Source organism: Leptosomus discolor, chromosome 10 (assembly GCF_034619465.1).
Source record: "Leptosomus discolor isolate bLepDis1 chromosome 10, bLepDis1.hap2, whole genome shotgun sequence".
Classification (NCBI taxonomy): domain Eukaryota; kingdom Metazoa; phylum Chordata; class Aves; order Leptosomiformes; family Leptosomidae; genus Leptosomus; species Leptosomus discolor.
In genome coordinates this window covers 21900159-21919519 of record NC_141400.1, presented here as the reverse complement: position 1 = coordinate 21919519, position 19361 = coordinate 21900159, and the positions used below count along the sequence as shown (strand labels likewise).

The 19361-nt window shown below is 46.9% G+C and overlaps 1 protein-coding gene across 1 annotated transcript; it reads right to left on the bottom strand.

Moving 5' to 3' along the window:
- Positions 1 to 1367: 1367 nt before the first annotated feature.
- Positions 1368 to 3938, bottom strand: EGR1 (early growth response 1). The gene is made up of 2 exons (XM_086470949.1): positions 3704 to 3938; positions 1368 to 3388 (listed from the first exon to the last, which is right to left on the bottom strand). The coding sequence occupies exons 1-2, from the start codon at positions 3936 to 3938 to the stop codon at positions 2091 to 2093; spliced, it is 1533 nt and encodes a 510-aa protein (XP_086327075.1). The 3' UTR covers positions 1368 to 2090.
- Positions 3939 to 19361: the final 15423 nt, after the last annotated feature.

The following is a 19361-nucleotide window of genomic DNA, read 5'->3' as shown; positions in this document are numbered from 1 at the left end:
GTCCTTCTTTATTGTCTTGTCTCTCGTAAGTGGATTTCTGTGGCTTCTGACATGGGTTACATGCTCAGACAGTGTGAAGCTACATATTCAGCTTGGCCGGTCGATCTGCCTTGGCTGGAGGCTGGAGCCCCTTGGGTTGAAAAGAGCTAGTGCTTTTCTCTGAAAAGGCCCAGCAGGGCTAGTCACAAAGTCACTGTTAGCAGCTTGCAGACCACACCCAGCACCGCAGGCGCAAACCAGCAAAGAGACAAAGCAGCACAGGCCCTTCCCCACAGCTTGTCCCAACCCGCTGAGGACAGTCCTGCCTGAGAGATGACAGACTGGGATTCATCAAGGCCTATGTCTGCATCCCAGCTCATCACAACCATAAACATTAGTGATTTGTAGAGAGCCCACCTGAAAGGACTGACACCAGAACCTTCCTCTGTACCTGCACCACCAGCTCTCATGGATGCAAATTCCCTTGAATTTGCTCTGCAGAAAGTTCACATATCCCCTGAAATGTATTTCAAACCACCATGTAAGGACATGCTTTCCTCCTATAAATGCTGAAATATCTGTACTAAAGGCCATCAGGCCCACACAGTTATATGCCCCGTGTTGTGTCAAGGAGGAAATTATGGCAGTCCTCAGCTGAGCAGGGCTACTTTTTGTCAACCAGCCATTTGGACTGAGCTTATTGTATTTCCAGCCTAGATACTACTCTGTTACCTTGCCATCCAGTAAGATTTCTGACTACCTATGAACACACAGCTGAGATTCTAATTTTCAAACCTCATTTTCAGCACTGGGAGAATTTTTTGCCCCTTAAGATTAGCTCACATTCTTCTGGAGAAGCCAGAAAACAGGAATAATGACTTCTTCGAAAGAACAGGTGATGCACCTAACACAAGGATGTGTGTGCTCCATCCACATCTTTGCAAGCGACTGATTTGAGTCTCCCCTCCTTTCTTTAAGCAGGTGTTTCTCCAGGACACAAGCAGCACTTGTTACTTCCCAGCCACTCAAGGAGTCAGTGTTGCTGCAGCACAGTCTTCCTGTGTAGCTTAAAGGAAAATGTGGAAGTCTGCATGATTTGATATTTTATTTATTTTTTCTGAAGGGTATTGTACACCAAATATCCCATTGGCAGGAAAGCGCATTCAATGTGTTTAGAAGCCAAACGGTCACTTTCATTTTAACAAACACAATTACAAAGTAAAAATAAACCACAAAATAATGAACTGCATGTTCATAACATACATACAAAAATTGCTGCCTACTCAGTAGGTAACTACAACATTCCAACTCCTGAATATATATATATATATGTATATATATATATATATATAAAAATTTACATTTTTTGTAACAAAAATAGATTTTGAGAGGTGGGTGGTTTTTTTTTTTTTTGCTTACATTCCATCCCCCAGGGCTTTCTCATGCTCCTCTCCCAGCCCATTTCCCTGCTCTCCCTTACATTCTTTGAGTAACATCCCTTTCACTTTAAGGCAAGATGCAAAGCATCCATTCACACAAATGCATGATGTCAGCAAGGCTTCACAAAAAGGCACCAAGACTTGTAACTTTAAAAACAAAACTTCTGCCACATGTGAGTGTCTCATCAGGTGATATTTACATAGCATCACTCTAACATGCTCAAATACGGTAAGTGCTGTTCCCAAAGAAGTTTGAAACTTACTACAGCATTGCCACTGAAATAGAATTAACATTTACAAAATATGGCCCTGCAAACTCCAAATAATACAATATGGATATGCAAAGATTTTTCACATCGAGAGTACCTAAATGAAAGCAAAACCATGGCACATGTACAATTTACATCAGCTACATACTTAATCAAAAGTCCTTTCTTCCTAATAAAAGACTACTGTTTACGGGGAAAATTATACTGAACTTATATCCACAGTCCATGCAAATTAAGTCATTCAACAGAGGTGGGAAAAACTTAAACGGCAGTTGTTTCAGGCAGCTGAAGTTTAAAGAAAAGTTAAATAGCCTTGCAACTATGGTGTTGGGGGAGTAACTGGAGACTCCACGTCTGATAATGCCAACGGAAAAGGTGAATTCTCCTATTCCAGAAGGTAATCTCAGCAAATCTCAATTGTCCTTGGAGAAAAGGCTGATGTCATGTCTGAAAGTGCTGAGGTCACCTGTGAACTGAAATTGTTGGTGACTCCTGGCGATGAGAAAGAGGTGGCCACTTGGGTCTGAAAAGTGGCAGTGCCAGAGGGGTAAGTGGTGGCTACAGAAGGAGAAGGGAATGTGGTATGTGCAGGGGATGGATAGGAAGATGGAGCAGGGGAGGAATACACTGTGCGCACTGGCGAGGGGTAAGTGGTGGCGATGGAGGAAGGGTAGGATGTAGTTGCAGAGGATGAGTAGGCAGGAACTGTGGAAGCAGTTGAGACTGGAGCTGCCTTTTCCACTTTCTTGTCCTTCTGCCTAAGGTGGATTTTAGTGTGTCTCTTCCTCTCATCACTTCTGGCAAACTTTCTGCCACAAATGTCACAGGCAAATGGCTTCTCTCCTGTGTGTGTGCGGATGTGTGTAGTCAAGTGGTCGCTCCTGCTGAAGTTCCGCATGCAAATGCGGCACTGGAAAGGTTTCTGTCCTGTGTGGATGCGGATGTGCCGCGTTAGCTCGTCAGACCGTGAAAACCTCCGGTCACAGGACTCCACTGGGCAGGCATAGGGTCGCTCATGAGGAGGGGTCTTGCTGGGACGGTTTGGGTATTTCCTCATCCTGCTAGGCTTGATCAGCTGGGACTGATAGTTAGCGTTGAGGGTCTTCAACTCTTGGGAGCCAGTCTGAGTAGCAAATGCCTTAATAGTGGACAGCGGCGTGAGGGAAGGCTGCTGTGCTCTGTTCTCAAGAGCTGGGAAGGGCTTCTGGTCAGCTGGAACAAGACTGAGCTCACCCTGTTGCTGAGGGAACAGGTAATCCGGGATCATTGGCACCTGAAAGTTGGTTTTAGCGGTCGGATAAGCTGGAGGTGGATACTGGATGGGGGTTCCAGAGGGGTTGGGAAAGGACTGGGTCTGTGGTTCAGGGAAAATGTCAGAGCCGGAATTGGGAAAAGTTGGTGCAGCTGAATAAATTGGACTGTTCTCGCTGGCTTGCACAGAACAGCTCAGAGGGGGGCTCTGCGAGGAGGAGGATGGTGATGATGAAGAAGGCGTAGAGGTGGGAGGTGCATTAGCCATGCCCACCAGCCCACTGACGAGGCTGAAGAGGGGCTCTGGCCATAAGGTGTTGCTACTGTTGGGAGCCGGCTCTAGGGAGAAGCGCCCCGTGTACGTTATCGGTGGCAGTCGCGTCGTTTGGTTGGGGTAGCTGGTTTCTGGCAGGGTTTTCTCGTTGTTCAGGGAGATCTCGGGAAAAGTGTCTGAAAAGAGAGGAATAGCGATTACTTCTAGCAGCCACTGCAGCTGCCGCCAGTGCTTCGCGAGCCATCCCCACGCAGCGCAGCGCCGCGCCAGATCCTTGCTTCTGGTTAATTAATAATTGAGCGTAACATATTGCAGCGCCGCTGGCAGGTCTCCAGCAGCCGCCAGCCCGGAGCCGCTGACGCACACAGGAGAATCCCCCCGCGCAGCCGCCGGGACCGGGGCGCCGCTGCAGCGCGGAGCCCCCGCAGGCGCCGCTGCCCCCGCGACGGACCGGGACTCCCCGCCCGCCCGGGCGAGGCCAGCGCGCTTACCTGCCGCGAGGTGCTCGAAGTGCTGCTCCCCGGGCTCCCCGGCGGCGCCGAAGCCAGCGCTCTCGGGCGCCCCGGGGGGGGCAAGGAACTGCGGGCCCCCGCCGCTGAGCAGCATCATCTCCTCCAGCTTGGGATAGTGAGTGTCCATGGCGGGGGGCGAGTGCGGGAAGGCGCCGAAGGGGTCGGAGATCTGCAGCGGGGGCAGGAGCTGCATCTCTGCCTTGGCCGCGGCCATGAGGACGCCGGGCTCGGGCCCTGGCGGGTGGTGGCGCTGCCGCCGCGGGCCCGGCGGACGGGCCGGCTGCGGCGAGGCGGCCGTCGCCTGCTGCGTGCCCTGCGCCGCGGTCGCCCCGGCGCTGCCCGCTGAAGGTGCTCGGCTCCCCGCCCGCCCGCCCGCCCGCCCGGGGATCCCCCCGGCTCTGCCCGCTGGAAGCGCTCGGCTCCCCGCCCGCCCCGGAGCCGCCTCTATATATCGGGTCCCACCGGCCGCAGCCCGCCCCGGCCCTGACGTACATGGCCATATATGGAATGCAGGAAGCCCTTATATGGATGCGGGCTGGAGGACCCCGCCTGGCGTCAGCGCCTGGCACCGGGGAAAGCCGGGCCGTGGGGACCCCGCCCGCCCGGGGCTGGGAGCCCCGCGCCCGTTGCGGGCCTGTCCCCCGCCATGGGCAGCGCCGCCGCTGCGCCGTCGCCGCGCCGCCGGCCCCGGGGCGCGGGGTCCCCGGCCCCCGCCCGCCCCGGCCAGCCCGCCGGAAGCCCCCGCCGCACTTTCCATATTAGGAAACAGCCTTATAAGTCTCGGTTCCGGCGGAGGCTTCCCGCTCCTTATATGGCGATTCCGGCCCCGGGTAGGGGGGCGCGGGGAGCCCGGTCACGGAAGCCAGGTTGCCGCCGGGCCGCGCGCCCGCCCCCGGACGGCGGGAGCGCGCGGAGGCTCCGGGCCACGGGAACGCGAGGCTGCTGCCTAGAAAGGCGGCGCGCGCTGGTCTCGGGGAGCGCCCAGGGGACCCCAGCGCCGCTGCCACGGTCTCGCGGGCAGAGGTCCCGCTCACCCCCACCCCGTTCGCTCGGCTCGCTCTGCTCCCCTCCCCCCGTCTGGCGGGGGGGCCGCGCGCCGCTGGCTCGCGGTCCGCGGTGCCGCGCGCTCGGCAGCCGCTACGCGGAGATTTCTGGGCGCTGACAGCGCGCGGCCGGAGGGGGCCGGCTGCTCTGGCGAACGGGAATCTCGCGGACTCCGGCCCTCCGGGCACGCCCCGCTCCACCGCCCGCAGCGCCAGACCGGGGCAGACCCCGGCGCTGCGCGCCTCCCTCCCGCAGCGGAAAGCGGGGCACTGCTGAAGCCAGAGCCCCGGGTACCGCGCGGCCGCGGCCGCCATTGACTGCGGCGCGGCGGACAGTGGCACCGCTCGAGACCCCGCTCTCGCGCCCTGAGGGCTGTCCCTTGACGCAGTCGCAGCCCCTTCCCGCCTGCGCTGTCTGCAGACGCGGGCTGCTCCCAGCGCCGGCTCCGCACGGAACCGACTGCTGAGCACGGAGGGGCCGACAGCCCCGGCTCCCCGCCGGAGGCGGCACACACAGCGCCGCGCCGCGGGAAAGCGCTCCCCGAACGAGGGGAAGCCTCCCACGCTATTAATAGGCGCTCGACGCGGCCGCCGCCCCGCCCCGCCCGGGCCGCCCCGCTGCCGGCGCGGGGCTCCCCTGGCGCGGAGCCAGAGGGCACCGGCGACGCAGTGCGGCCGCAGTGCGCGTGCGCGGCCGCCGCCGCGAGGGCTTCCCCGCAGTGCACGGGGCTCCGTGGGCGGCGCCGGCAGCGCCAGACTCAGGCCTCGGCGCGGGACGGCTGAGCGGCCTGGCTGCGCGGCGCTGGCGGCGGCGCCCTGCGCGGGCCGTTGCCGAGACTCCGCCGGGGCTGTTGCGGCCCCATGCTCCAGCGGGACCGATGCGGTTCAGCCGGGCCTGGAGCACCGCGGCGCACGGCCGCCCTTGCGCGGCGGCGGCGCCTAGTCTCCGCCCGCGGCTCCGTGTTCTGCCGCGGACGGCGCTCCCTTCGCCGCGGAGATGGAGGGGAACGACGGGCGCCCTTGTTGCTGTTCATGGCGCTGTCTCCCGGCCAGTCCCGCTCCCTCAGGGCACCGCCCGCGTCCGGGCAGGGGCGCGCAGCTTCTCCCCAGCCTCCGCGCCTCTCAGCCGGGCTGTCCCGTCCTCGCGGAAATCCTGGCGCGAAGCAGGGCCGCGCACCTCGGGGGCCGGGCAGTCCTCTTCTGCCTGGGAAGGCAGCGTACAAACCGCGGTAAGAGGCTGTGCCGCCGTTGTGATTTATGCTGAAGCTGCTAGGAACGGCAGGGCTCTGACTGCCCAGTTTTATAGAAGGTGTAAAGCTGTCGTGTACTGTTTTAGCTGCGTTGCTATATTTAGGGCTGGGTCTTGGCAGTAACACTGCGCAGTGCCTCTCGTACTGATGAGTTTCCACCCTAAAAATCAGCTACAGGTTGCAGCCACAGAATGCCTCCAGGAAAAACGTAGGCAGCTCCCGCTTAGCTGCAGCCTGTGTTACTCAATGGCAGCTAATACGCATCTGTTCTTTGGTACTTGCTCTTCATGGAGAGAAAACATACTGGTTTTCAAATGTCAGTGCACTAGGTCAAAGCTCTATTTTGAAAATGTGATTCACTGCTTTTCCTTTTTTAACAAATCCAAACATCTGCTGCAGATTTTGAGAAGTCCCATACATAACAATTATGGCTATTCTCTTCTATTTCCACTGGCCTGTCATTGTTTGGAGCCCTGTTGCAGCAGAACTTGACTTCTACACACACTGTAGTTTGTTTCAGCTCCTGAGTATCTTAGTGACATTGCAGAAGCCATTGCATCTTCCTTTCCAGCCAGCAATTTGTTAGACTGAGGGATGTTGTGGTCAGAGTAGAAGTTGTGAATGAAAGCTTTTTTGAGCCTCTAGCTATTAGAACAAGATAATACCTGTGTTTTGTTTTCTGGGTAGCATAATTTGAATGCCCAAAGAATTTGCTGCTATAGATGAGTATTTTAACAAGAATATCTTTCCAAAATGGCAGTATTTTAATAAATTCGTTGCACTTCTGTTAATGCTCCTAGTGAAAGCACAGAAGTGTAAGACTTTGCCACTGGATCACCCACAATTTTATTTCAAAGTTTAATTATTTTGGTTGTGATTGTCTAATGAATAAAGACATACGGTACTCTGTGTCTCATTGAAAGTTCATCATCATCAAATGTACTTGTCTTTTGATACATTTCATGAAATGCTATTCCAAGGACACAGAGTGAAGAATGCTATGCGGTGAAGAAAAGAGAAAATGGGGTATTAAGCTCCATGAATAAACCACCCATCTCAAGTCACCGGAAAATGCCAGTGTCTGCTTCAATTTTACAGAACAGTACCAAAAAATCTACGCTAGTAGGTTTGTTAGGGGTTTTTTATTATTATTTGAAGTTGTAATATTAGTGTTCTTGTCTATTTTTCTGATTAATAGATAATTTTTTTCAGCAGCATTTCTTTTCTGCACTTAAACAATAAATTATTGATAGTAGTAGTTACATGAATACTGCTGTGGCAGTGGCATCAGCCAATTTGACAGATTAAAAGTCCCCAATTAATAACAAAATTTATTAGCAGGCTCATTTTTTCTCTACGTATTTGTTAAAACAATTTTTCTCTCTTTTGCTCTAGAGTGTATCATATCAGCACATGCATTAGCCAATTGTTTTAAGATTCTTGCATGCAAGTTACCTGTGATGGTGTGCTTAAAAATATCTGTTCATAATAGACGTTTTCTGTCATCTTTGTTACCTCCTCGTAGTCTAGAAAGCACTGCATCATGCTTTGAGAAACAACTTCAAGCTAATGCTTGAATTCACAGCAAACATATTCATTGTGCTTTTATGCCTTTTCTGCATTGTATTAATAATGTATTAGCTTCAGCTACTGATGGACCCATACCACGATTAGGATGCCTTTTGCACTGGTGTCTTAAGTCACTCTCCAGCCACAGAGTTTGTTTGTCTAGTCGTAATTTTTTTCTTCTAACAGAAAGGTGTTGGTAGGCTTTTAATTATTATCTTTTTAACATCTTTTCTCTTTTTATTGATATTCTTAATAGTGATCTAATTTCATTTCTTAAGTGGGATGAGCTTTTAGCCACAGTAGTCCTTTTATATAATTGATTACTTTTTGCTAACTGGTAACCACTTTTGAAATAACTTTTCATTTTCTTTCACTTTTCTTTGTCTAAACTTTGCCTTCCCCTTAAATTTTACAAACTATTTTCTTCAGTGCCAGGAAATTATTCCTTTTTTTTGAGGCTCCAGTCCTATTGCTGAATATATCTGATTTCTGCTTGCTCGTACCAACTGTAATCCCTAAGTGACCATGGAAGTCCAGCTCCTGCAGGTAAATTACTTTTCTCCCCCTGGCACAAGAAGGCCATTCACCTATGGAGTATATTACATTATCTTTTATCTTCAAACAAACAAAGAAACACCTGTTACACCTTTACATTTTAGCAGTTTTAAGTACTGGCAGTGTGAGACCTCCTGAATTGGGCTCAATGATAATACCAGATGCGGATTTAACAGAGACCAAATGCACTGTGACCTTTCTGTCTACAAGTGCTACCTCAAGCAAAATGCCCATTGCAATGTCACGCACAGCACCCACATGACTGCACAGCCCCATGTTCAGATCAGAGCTGCACCTGTCCACAATTACACAAATTTCCATTCGCTACAGGTATGAGAATAAAGAACAATCTATTTCTTTTTCTTTGTTTGATATAGTTGCCTGTAGTAGGCCTTGCATACTGTTGTTACCTTGCCCTAGTCGTTACTGCATACCACGCTAATCCATAGGCATTTAAGATCATTCACAGCAGTTACCAGTCATGCTACGGCAAGTAACCCATAGCACTTATTTTCTTTAATAGGCTGAACACTTTGGGGTGTGATACTTGCGAGCTTTGCATCGTTAAGATACAGGAAGAACATTTCCATTAAAAGTGGTATACAGAACTGAGATTAGGAAGAAAATTACAGTTCAGTAGATACCTATGCTTTGTCAGTTCTGTTACTAAGGAGTTTCAACAGTGGTTCATCTTGTGCCCGACTGAGGGGAAAAAAGAAAAAATAAATCTTGTTTATTTATTCTGCTAGAAGGCTAACAGAAAGTACATGGGGGGTCACATGATCCAAGTTTATCTGGCTGCAAATTAGACATCTTGAGTAAGTCAGTATTTGAGGTTCTCACTACTGTCAATGGAGCAAGGCAGGACCTACAGAAGTCAATTCATCCAACCTCATTTATATACCTGCCCTAAATGAGCTGGATCCCTCTCTGTAGACATGTCTCACAGATGACTACAGAAAGATTCTGCATAACTTTTTTCTGCATCCATGTGAAATCTTTTTGATGGTTAAAAATTAGCTGAGATGAATCCCAAATTTTGTTTTGCTTACTTTCTTAGTAGAAGCTGATACAAACTATTCTATATTCAGCTCCAGCCTAACTTCCAATATTTAATTTTTTAAACTGTTTTTTTCATTCATACTAGTTTGTTATTTTATTGCGCTAGTAAAAATATCATGGTGCCTTTACAAAATGTGTTTCCACACAATTACAGCTTTGTGTCTCAGTTATTTTTCATAACTGCTGCTTTCATCACTGCAGCTTACTTCCAGGTCTTGCTAACCTGTACTGTGACTAATAGTAAAGTGATCGCTGTTACTGTTGGCACTGGTTATAACCAAGTTCAGCTCTGAATGCAGGAAAAGTTAACCAGCTTTCCTGTCTTTGTAAGCTTTCTCCTTGTGTCTGGAATGCCCATTCACTTTTGGCAAAATTCTGTCATTTTCTGTCAGAGATTTTTGCCTGGGTATGTAATAATAACAGCAGCAAACATAATTTCTCTAGGTCTCTCACTGGTTGTTCAAATACACATGCCTTCGATTGTCTTTATCCCAAACCTCCAATTACCTCATTCTGTTCCCTCCTCTACTTCCTCTGGGTACTGCTTTCAATACTCCAGACTGCAAAAGAAGTTTGCATAGATATCCCTTTAAAAAGTTTTATTATTCTCTAATTTTATCATTCTCTATTTATGTTGTATTATTCTGTAAGACTGAAGAGTCAGGAACAAGAGGGGGGGTAATTCCAGCTTTTTAAAGAAACGCTGTAGAGTTGTTTCTTTCCTCTCACCCCCACCAGAACCAAGCCATCTGACTTAATAAACTGTGTCATTTTTATGTATTGTCCTGTAGGACATTCTACAAACATTTTAAACTTATTTATCATTTATTTTGTATTTTGTGCAATCACATTCACTACAATAAAAGTCTGTTGCTTTTAGATGGAGGCATAGAGGGAACAGATACAAATTCACTCATAATTTAAAATAAAGAAATACTTAAATTTAAGCAGCCTTTTCAGTCTTATGAGGAGTGAGAAACAGATTTTTATCAGCACTTTTTAAACAAATGGCTTTCCTCTAATTACTGAGCTGGGCATCCCCATGTGTGCTGCAAAATTCTTACTCCGCTCTGGTAGGTGTCTCTGATCTGTGAAGCGGCCTGAGCAGCATCCCGCTCATCATCTGTAGCTGTGTGCTTTAACCACAGGAGGGGTCTCGTCCCTGTGATTCCTCCAGGAGCTGGGCAAGGTCTACAAAAATTAAATAGAGCATGTATTGTGTAAAAGTCAGGTTGCTTGTTTTTGTTTGGTTCTTTTTTTTTTTTCCTTGATCTCAGGCATTACAGACAAGCAGAAAGGTGAATGAGGAAGTAAGCAAGAACATTGGTGCCTTTTCTTAAGATTTGTTGTCTGCATCAGGATATCAGCTAGGATAGCTAATATCAAGGCATGTGACACAAATTCCTCATAGCTTTAATGGCAGAGGCGGCTGATTTTTAGGGAGACCAATAGACAGGAAGTCCTGCTTTCAATCTGAGCTATTCTAGATTACTCATTAAATGGATTGTCTAGGTTACCGTAACCCCAGCACTTTGTCATTAACAGCTACTGCCCCGATAAAACTGTAGCCTCTGATGTAGGCCTGAAGCTGGGCTGGTGCTAGTGACAGAAAGAAAAATGTGAAAGAGCAATTTCATTGTAAGTTTATAGCACAGTACTAGAAAAGACCATGGAACTACATAGACCGACCTTTTTGTGCTGTGCACAACAAAAAATTGTATTGTTTATTATGCTTAAAAACTTTTTTGGCAGAAACATAATCAGCATTATGGAGCTGCCACATACCCCTTTAGACACCCTATTCCTGTGACCAAAAAGCTATCAAGGCAGCAGATGTCTGCATAGCCATGTTCCACCTTCTTTGCACCCAGGTGCTTACCATCACACAGCCCACTACCTCACTGACAATCAATCTTTCACGTGATGCCTGCGTACTCAGAACTGTGGCCTGATGCGTGTGGTAGAGCTCACACTGACATTACCTTGGTTAACTCAAACCTGACACAGCATCCGTTCATACATGTCTTGATTGCCTGTATGTGCCCCAATGACCCCTTTTGACTTCAGCAGTGCAACTTGTCATTGCTACTCTAGCTCAGGTGTGTTTGGCAGGGGGTCTTGATTGACTTTTCAGAGCTCCTCCCGTGCTGCTGAAATATATGCCATGCTGGCACATGCTTGTAGGCAGGGGCCCAAACTCTCCATAGGCTCTATAAACGCTGGGTGAATGGTAATTCTCCCTTTCCAAAATAACTTGGATATGCTGTGCCACATGTTTGTGTCCACATAGGAGGTCCTCTTGTCTCTAGATTTCAAACATACTCATAGCATCTTCACCTTGCTGAAGGCTGGCAGCAAGTAGTACTGATCAAGGCACAAGTGTCAGGAACAGCCAGGATATAGGACTCTCCCTCAGATGATGCTGTAGACTACAAAAATAAAAATCCTAAGCAATTTAAGATCTGGTAGTTTCTCAAGACATGTAACAGAATGAACTATTGGCCAGACTCGGCCTGCTAAGACATCTGGACTCTAACAGCACTCTCTGTTGTAAAACCACAGAGTTGAGTTCAACCAGTGCTTTGAGTGCATACTTCCAACAGACAGAGGAGCGAGGAATGTGGGTGGAATATGGTATCCCTGTGACTTGGCAAATCAGTGACTTTGGCAAAAGGGATAGAATTAAGGGATACAACAAAGGGGAGAACCAGGTATGGGCTGGGATGGCAAAAGGAAGTAAAGGTTCCCTCTTGTCATGGAAGAAAAAACAAAAGCAATCATGCCTAATGTTTCTAGGACTCCACAAATGTTTGCGTTCCAAATAGACCATTTTGAAAGTGCTCCCGTTGCAGGTGGTGTGTACAGTGGGGCAGGACGTACGGCCTGTGTAATGAGCCATCTGCAAATGCTTGGAAAAGTGGTGATTCCTAGAAACCATGTGCATGCTCCTGTGCTATGATCAGGCGGCTGCTGTTCAGCCTAAACTGCCTCACCTCATTTTCCATAGCATAGAGTGAGACAGACAGGCTGTAAATATGTTAGGACAGAAAATGAGCCCCAGAAAAAGCCATCCTGCATGCCTTATGTACTTTGACAATGAGCTGGAAGTCCTCCACCCCTTTGTGTCTGTTCTTGGTGGCTTCCCACTGCTTCTGGCGATATGTGTATGCAAGTGAAAAATAAGGGAGGACTGCTTGGCAGCCTTCCAGAGGCATTTTGTATAAGAAAAGGGTGAACACCTGCACAGTGAAGCAAGGTGCAAGGGGCTTACCAGGATTTTTCTGGAGGACAAAAAGCAAAGGGTTTCTGGCAGCAGCGTAACTTCATTCACAGTGACATCGGCCACAGTCACTGGCACAAGGAGTGTCTCATAATATTTTTTTTTTTTAAAACCAGGCTTTGTTTATTAAAAAAGTAATCTGAATAGAGGACTATTCACTCTGAGCTTAAACTGGATATACATAAGACCATGGAGCCTGACAGGCTGCACCCATGAGTACTGAAGGAGCTGGCTGATGTCACTTTGCAGCCACTCTTGATTATCTTTCAAAGGTCATGGCAATCAGGAGAGGTTTCTGAAGAATGGAAGAGAGCAAATGTCACTTTTGTCTTCAAGAAGGGCAAGAAGGAAGAGCTGGGAAACTACAGACGAGTCAGCTTCACCTCAATCCCCGAAAAAAGTGATGGGGAAAATCCTCTTGGAAAGCATTTTCAAACAAGTGAAGGACCAGAGGGTGACTGAGAGGAGTCTGTGTGGATTTATGAAGGGCAAATCAGCTTAACCAACCTGCTAGCCTTTTACAATGAGGTAACTAGCTTGATGGATGGGGGAGAGCAGTTGATGTTGTATACCTTGACTTCAGTAAGGTAACCTTAGACTGCTAGACTGCACCTTCAAGTTTACAGACAATACAAAACTGTGAGGAATGGCTGATAGACCAGATGGTTGTGCTGCTATTCAGAGGGACCGGGACATGCTGTAGATTTGGACAGAGAGGAATCTCATGATGTTCAGCAAGTGAAAATGTAAAGTCCTGCACCTGAGGAGGAATAACACCCTGCAGCAGAACATGCTGGGGAGCAGCTGGCTGGAAAGTAGTTTTGCCTGGAAGGACCTTTGGGTCCCAGTGGACAAGGAGGTGACCATGAGCCAAGAATACATCCTCACGACAAAGAGAGCACTGTCAGCAGGTCAAGAGAAGTGATCGGCACTAGTAGAGGCCTCACCTGGAGTACTGTGTCCAGTTCTGGGCTCCCCAGTACAAGACAAGACATGGACTTACTGGAGCAAGTCCAGTGAAGGGCCACAAAGATGATTAAGGGACTGGAGCACCTTTCATATGAAGAGAGGCTGAGAGAGCTGGGACTCTTCATCCTAGAAAAGAGAGGCTCAGGAGCCTGTGGAGAAGAAATCTTACCAACATGTATAAGTCCCTAATAAGAGGGAATGAGGAAGAGGAAGCCAGCAGTGCCCACTGACATGACAAGAGGCAATGGGCACAAATTAAAAAACCAGGAAGTTCAACCTGAACACAAAAAAACACCTTTTTTTTTTTTTTTAATATGAGTGTGCAGTCTCCCCAAAGACCAGCTGGACGTGATCCTGGGCAAGCTGCTATGGCTGACCCTGCTTGAGCACAGATGATCTCAAGAGGTCACTTCCAACATAACCAATGTGTGATTCCGTAAATATTGACTATTCTTATAACAAAACTTGGCATGTATACAGTAGGTATGATGCTCATGATTAAAATAAAATCTGTGCCCGGTGATGCCAGACCTGAATGCGCTCCTATTTTTCTACAGTCAACATGTGTGTTATCACAGTGCATCTCTGCCTCTCTCCAGATTCAAAGTAAGTACACAAATCTCCCTAAGATTACATCTGAAGTGCAGCTTCTGAACATCTGCTTCTCCTTGCTACACACACAACAGTGATGACTTTATAGGCTAAGAAAGCAAGGCATCTGTATGTACAAAAGAAAACCTGTTCAGCTGTATGTGTAGATGCAATTGAGATTCACGCAAATTTTTTCTTACAGAATTTTCTCTTTGCAACAATTTTTTTTTCTATTTTGTCATGTCACTACCACAAATAAGTATCATGGTTTCATACTGTATCTCAGCCAGTATGGCACAATAAATGTTTCTGTCACATTTTCTGTAATTCAGAAGGACATAAAGGTTCAGCATGGTCAGCCTAGCAGACAGAACATAAGATGAAAAGCATCACAGTAGATCACTGTAGAAACATGGATTTTGCTAGCCATTTTTCTTATTTGTCATCTTGTTTGGTCCTCTTACAAGTAATTTCAAGCCTTGTTTCCAACAGGAATCTAGTAGTTCTTTCCTTCTCAGGCTGCTGTATATGAAATCAGGTGCAGATGCACTGGGGACAGAAGGGCTGCAAGCACCTTCTTGGATAGCTGCAACCCTGGAGTTCCCAGACATGATGTTCCTGACAACTCTGTGGTAGTGTCCAGGCCCCAAATACTGCTTAGAAATAAAGAGTTATTGAAGTGTAAAAACACCTTCTGGGGAGGCGACAAGAGATGAAGAGAAGAACTCTAAGCTGAAAGAAAAGCTTTCTGTAGGGATAAGGGTATGTGAGCGGATGTGTGTGTCACCAAAACGACTAGAGGAGATACCTGCTGGAACACCCAATCATAACTGACCTGAGCAGGAGTCGGCCATCAAAGGAAGAGCGCTCTTCAAAGTATGCAAGAGTGAGGAGCTAGCAGTGGCATCTCAGCCTTCAGCAGCAGCAAACCACACATCAACACACACACACTGGTATGTACAAGAGATAACCGGAGACTCTCTGACAGTCTATTTTGCTACACCACTAAACTACACTGCAGCTTCACAGTGACAGTACTGAAAGTCTTTCCCTTTTTCACTTACTAGTAAATGGAGTTGTGCTCACTGATGCACACAGCAGATCCTGAAAGCGTGTGACGGAATAGATACAGATTTGCTGTGCTGTATCCTGAATGTTTCCCAGTCTATAAATTACAACCAGGGCAGCTGCATTTGCTTTTGCTGTTGAGTTACCTGTTTTAGGATCTCATCTTTTTTTGCAGGTTTATTTCTAATTTTTTCCCCTCTCTTTTGTTTTTTGGGCAAGTGGGATTTGAACACCCCCCCATACTAGACAATTATAAGTGAACATGCATTTTTAGGGAGGTATTTTACTAAACTTCAATGATGAGTTGGTTTATGGCCCAGAGTAGAAGTCGTAATGGTTTTCCAGATTACAGGAAAGACCAAAAGAAAAAAAAAAAAAAAAAATCTCCTGATACTCACAGCTCCTGATAGCTGCTTTAAAAATATTTAGAAAAGAGTGGGAAGCCCCAGAGAAAACATTAGTTGTATCTCTTTTCTTATCTGGTCGAGTCAGAGCATCTTAAATAATAAAGTAAGCTCAATCATGTAAAGTTAAATACTAGGCCACATCACTGCGCTAAAGGTCAGGAGGATCACTCTATGGTCATCTTTTCTGACACTACTCACCCCTCCCCTTTCTGCTCATAATAATGAGAGGCAAAGAATATCACCAAGCAAGGTCAGTTGTGAACACCACAAGGGCCTTTCAAACAACAGCATACATTTCAGAAGAATAGCAATTCCAAAGTCCAACGCTGAAGAACGAGATCTCTAAGCAGTCTCAATATTAAAAGAAATTCAGTGCTTCAGTGGTCTAAATTGTTCTAAAAGTCAGCTTTCAACTAATCAGACCATTAAATCTTTTGCTGGAGTAATAAACCATCTGTTCCCAAAGTCCTCTTTCCCTTAGAAGTGCCTTTGAGGTGGCTTTCAAACCATCCCTTAGCTGTAACTACATAACCATCTTAGAACATAGCAGGTTATCTTGTCTTTGAATCAATCTTGCAGCTTTTCTCCATGTTCTTTCCAATTTTTTGGCACCCATTTTGAAATCTGGAGCCTAAAAACACACAGTCCCAGAGCAAGCTCATTAATTCCACATACAGAATTAATTCCACCTCCTTATTTCTTTTTTTTCTAGTCCCCTACTTAAAGAACTAAGAAATACATTTGTTTCCATAATGACAGCATTGGCTAGTCAACTGATGCCTATTTTAAACCTGTCCTTCCTCAGTAGTACAGCTGCCACTAGTACCAAACATGGTAAAGTTTAGACAATTTTTCCTAAGCAAGTTATTTAAAAAATGCCATGAGGCATTTTGTTCAGTAGGGCTATTTATTCAGCCTCACAGTCTGCTGCTTTGACAGGTCAGCATTGCATTATTAAGTTAAATTGCACTTTTTATTTGTAAATGGAAAGATTTTTAAACTTGAGAAACTCTTTTTAGTTAAAGTTTATTTACTTAAATCATACTAAGTTCCAAATCCATAAAATATTAGAAGTTTATGAAAAATCTTATTTTTCAGTGGTCGTGGTAGAGGAACTTACAGATTTTACAGTTAAACAAGTAGAACTTGTATTATGATTTGGGTAAATGAAACACAACTATATGAGCTTTTATGAAACTTCAGGCACAAAGAACTTTCAAGATGTTTTAAGTTACTGAAAATAAAATTAGGGGTTTTTCTCTACAGACCTCTTAGTCATATCTCTAGCACAAGGACACAATGGTCACTAGACATTGCTGATAATTTCTTAGTTGTACGTTTCTCAGAGCAGAAACCATCTTTCAGCCACTGAAGACCACCTCGTGGTTATGTACTTGCTGTTACTGTTGTACTGATGAACAACAGTAAAATAAAGCATTGGGTAGTAACAGTTTGTGATAAACATGTAGGGTAAGAATCTGGTCATCCTAAGAATCACCTTTATCATTTCCCTCTCAACCTGGTTCCTTCATGTTAATAGTTCCATTCAGTAGCTGAATATCTTGTTTTACGATATGCGAGAAGTCTTTTGTGTTCAAGGGCTTCTAGATACTAGTCTAGTACAAATAAATGAAATAACGAGGATGATTTTTACAGTTACTTTTGAATAATCAGCTTTTCACAGAATCACAGAGTGGTAGGAGTTGGAAGGGAGCTCTGGAGATCATCTAGTCCAACTGCCCCACCAAAGCAGATTAGGCTAGAGCAGGTCACACTGGAACGCAACCAGATGGGTTTTTAATATCTCCAGAGAAGGAGACCCCACGACCTCTCTGGGTAGCCTGTTCCAGTGCTCTGCCACCCTCAGAGTAAAGAAGTTTTTCCTCATGTTCAAGCGGAACTTCCTGTGTTCCAGCCTGTGCCCATTGCTCCTTGTCCTGTCACTGGGCACCACTGGAAACAGTCTGGCCCCATCCTCTTGACACCCGCCCTTTAGATATTTGTAGGCATTTATAGAGTCCCCTCTCAGTCTTCTCTTCTCCAGGCTAAAGAGCCCCGGGTCTCTCAGCTTTCCTCATAGGAGAGATGCTCCAGCCCCCTCATCATCTAGCAGCCCTCCACTGGACTCTCTCCAGCAGCTTCTTGTCTCTTGAACTGGGGGGCCCAGAACTGGACACAGTACTCCAGATGTGGCCTTACCAGGGCAGAGTAGAGGGGTAGAAGAACCTCCCTTGACCTGCTGGCCACACTCTTCTTAATGCACCCCACGATGCCATTGGCCTTCTTGGCCACAAGGGCACACTGCTGGCTCATGGTCATCCCTTTATCCACCAAAACTCCCAGGTCCTCTCCGCAGAGCTACTCTCCAGCAGGTCAACCCCCAACCTGTGTATGGGTGTATGGGGTTATTCCTTCCCAGGTGCAGGACCCTACACTTGCCCCTGTTAAACTTCATTTGGTTCATCTGCGCCCAGCTCTCCAGATCTCACTGAATGGCAGCACAGCCTTCCGCTGTATCTGCCATTCATCCCAGCTTTGCATCATGGGCAAATTTGCTGAGGATACACTCTGTCCTGTCATCTAGGTTGTTGATGAATATATTGAATAGGAAAGGCTGACCCCTGGGAAACACTACTAGTTACAGGCCCCCAGCTGGACTCAGCACCCCTGATCACAACCCTCTGAGCTCTGTCCTTCAGCCAGTTCTCAACCCACCTCACTGTCCACTCATCTAACCCACACTTCCTAAGCTTACCTATGAGAATGTGATGGGAGACAGTGTCAAAGGCCTTACTAAGGTCAAGGTTGACCACATCCACTGCCCTCCCCTCATCCACCCACCCAGTCATTTTGTCATAGAATGCTAACAGATCAGTAAAGAGTGATTTCCCCTTAGTAAATCCACGCTGACTACTCCTGGTAATTTTCTTTTCCTCCATGTGATTGGAGATAACAGCCAGAATGAGCTGTTCCACCACCTTCCCAGAAAGGGAGGTGAGGCTGACTGGCCCGTAGTTTCCCAGGTCATCCTTCTTGCCCTTCTTGAAGACTCGAGTTACATTGGCTATCCTCCAGTCCTCGGGCACCTTTCCTATCCTCCACAACCTTTCAAAGATGACAGAGAGAGGCTTTGCAATGGCATCCGTCAGCTCCCTCAACACTCGTGGGTGCATTCCCTTAGGGCCCATGGATTTGTGGGTGTCTAGTTTACCTAAAAGATCCCTAACTTTTGGATCGTGTGGTAGACCACAGCAGGATGTTTGAAGTGAATAGTAAGTATTTTACATTTGCAACTTTGCCTCATACTAACTATATTTCTCCCCTGTGCCTCGCACCCCCTTTGACATACTTAGCCAATGCAACTTAAAGGTCCTTTCCAGAAGCTATTTGTAAAAGGTGTTGCTTTCATCTGACTTAACATGAAGCTAACAAGCTCAATAAAGACCTGAAATGATTAAAAGCAAGCAGTAAGCTAAGGCCACCCTCCAAAAAGAGCTACAGTCAAACCGCTTTACAGATCTCTTTACTAGGTAAACAGGGAAAAAATATTAAGACTATAATCAAAACATAATAGTCTAACCACCTATTAAAAGTGGTTTGGTGTGAAAAAAAATGAAAAAAGACAGGAGTACTGCACAAAATGATTAGACAAACAGGAAAACATGGCCTTACTTAGTCATAAATTCAGCTGTTAGCAGCAAAGGTGAAGATGTAATTATTTTGCCAGCTGGTTATGACCAAACTTCTAGCAACTTTATGAATAGCTGAGTAAGAAATGTTTTGCTGTGCTTCTAGGTGTGGGCACTCCCTATTGCCAGTGGGCTGAATTGCTCCCAGTGACAC

What these genes read in the sequence shown, in the direction of transcription:
- EGR1 (XM_086470949.1), bottom strand. Translation starts at nt 3,938, where the DNA reads ATGGCCGCGGCCAAGGCAGAGATGCAGCTCCTGCCCCCGCTGCAGATC. An exon ending in CTTCGAGCACCTCGCGGCAG is followed by an intron (nt 3,389 to 3,703) that starts GTAAGCGCGCTG and finishes CTCTCTTTTCAG; the next exon opens with ACACTTTTCCCGAGATCTCC.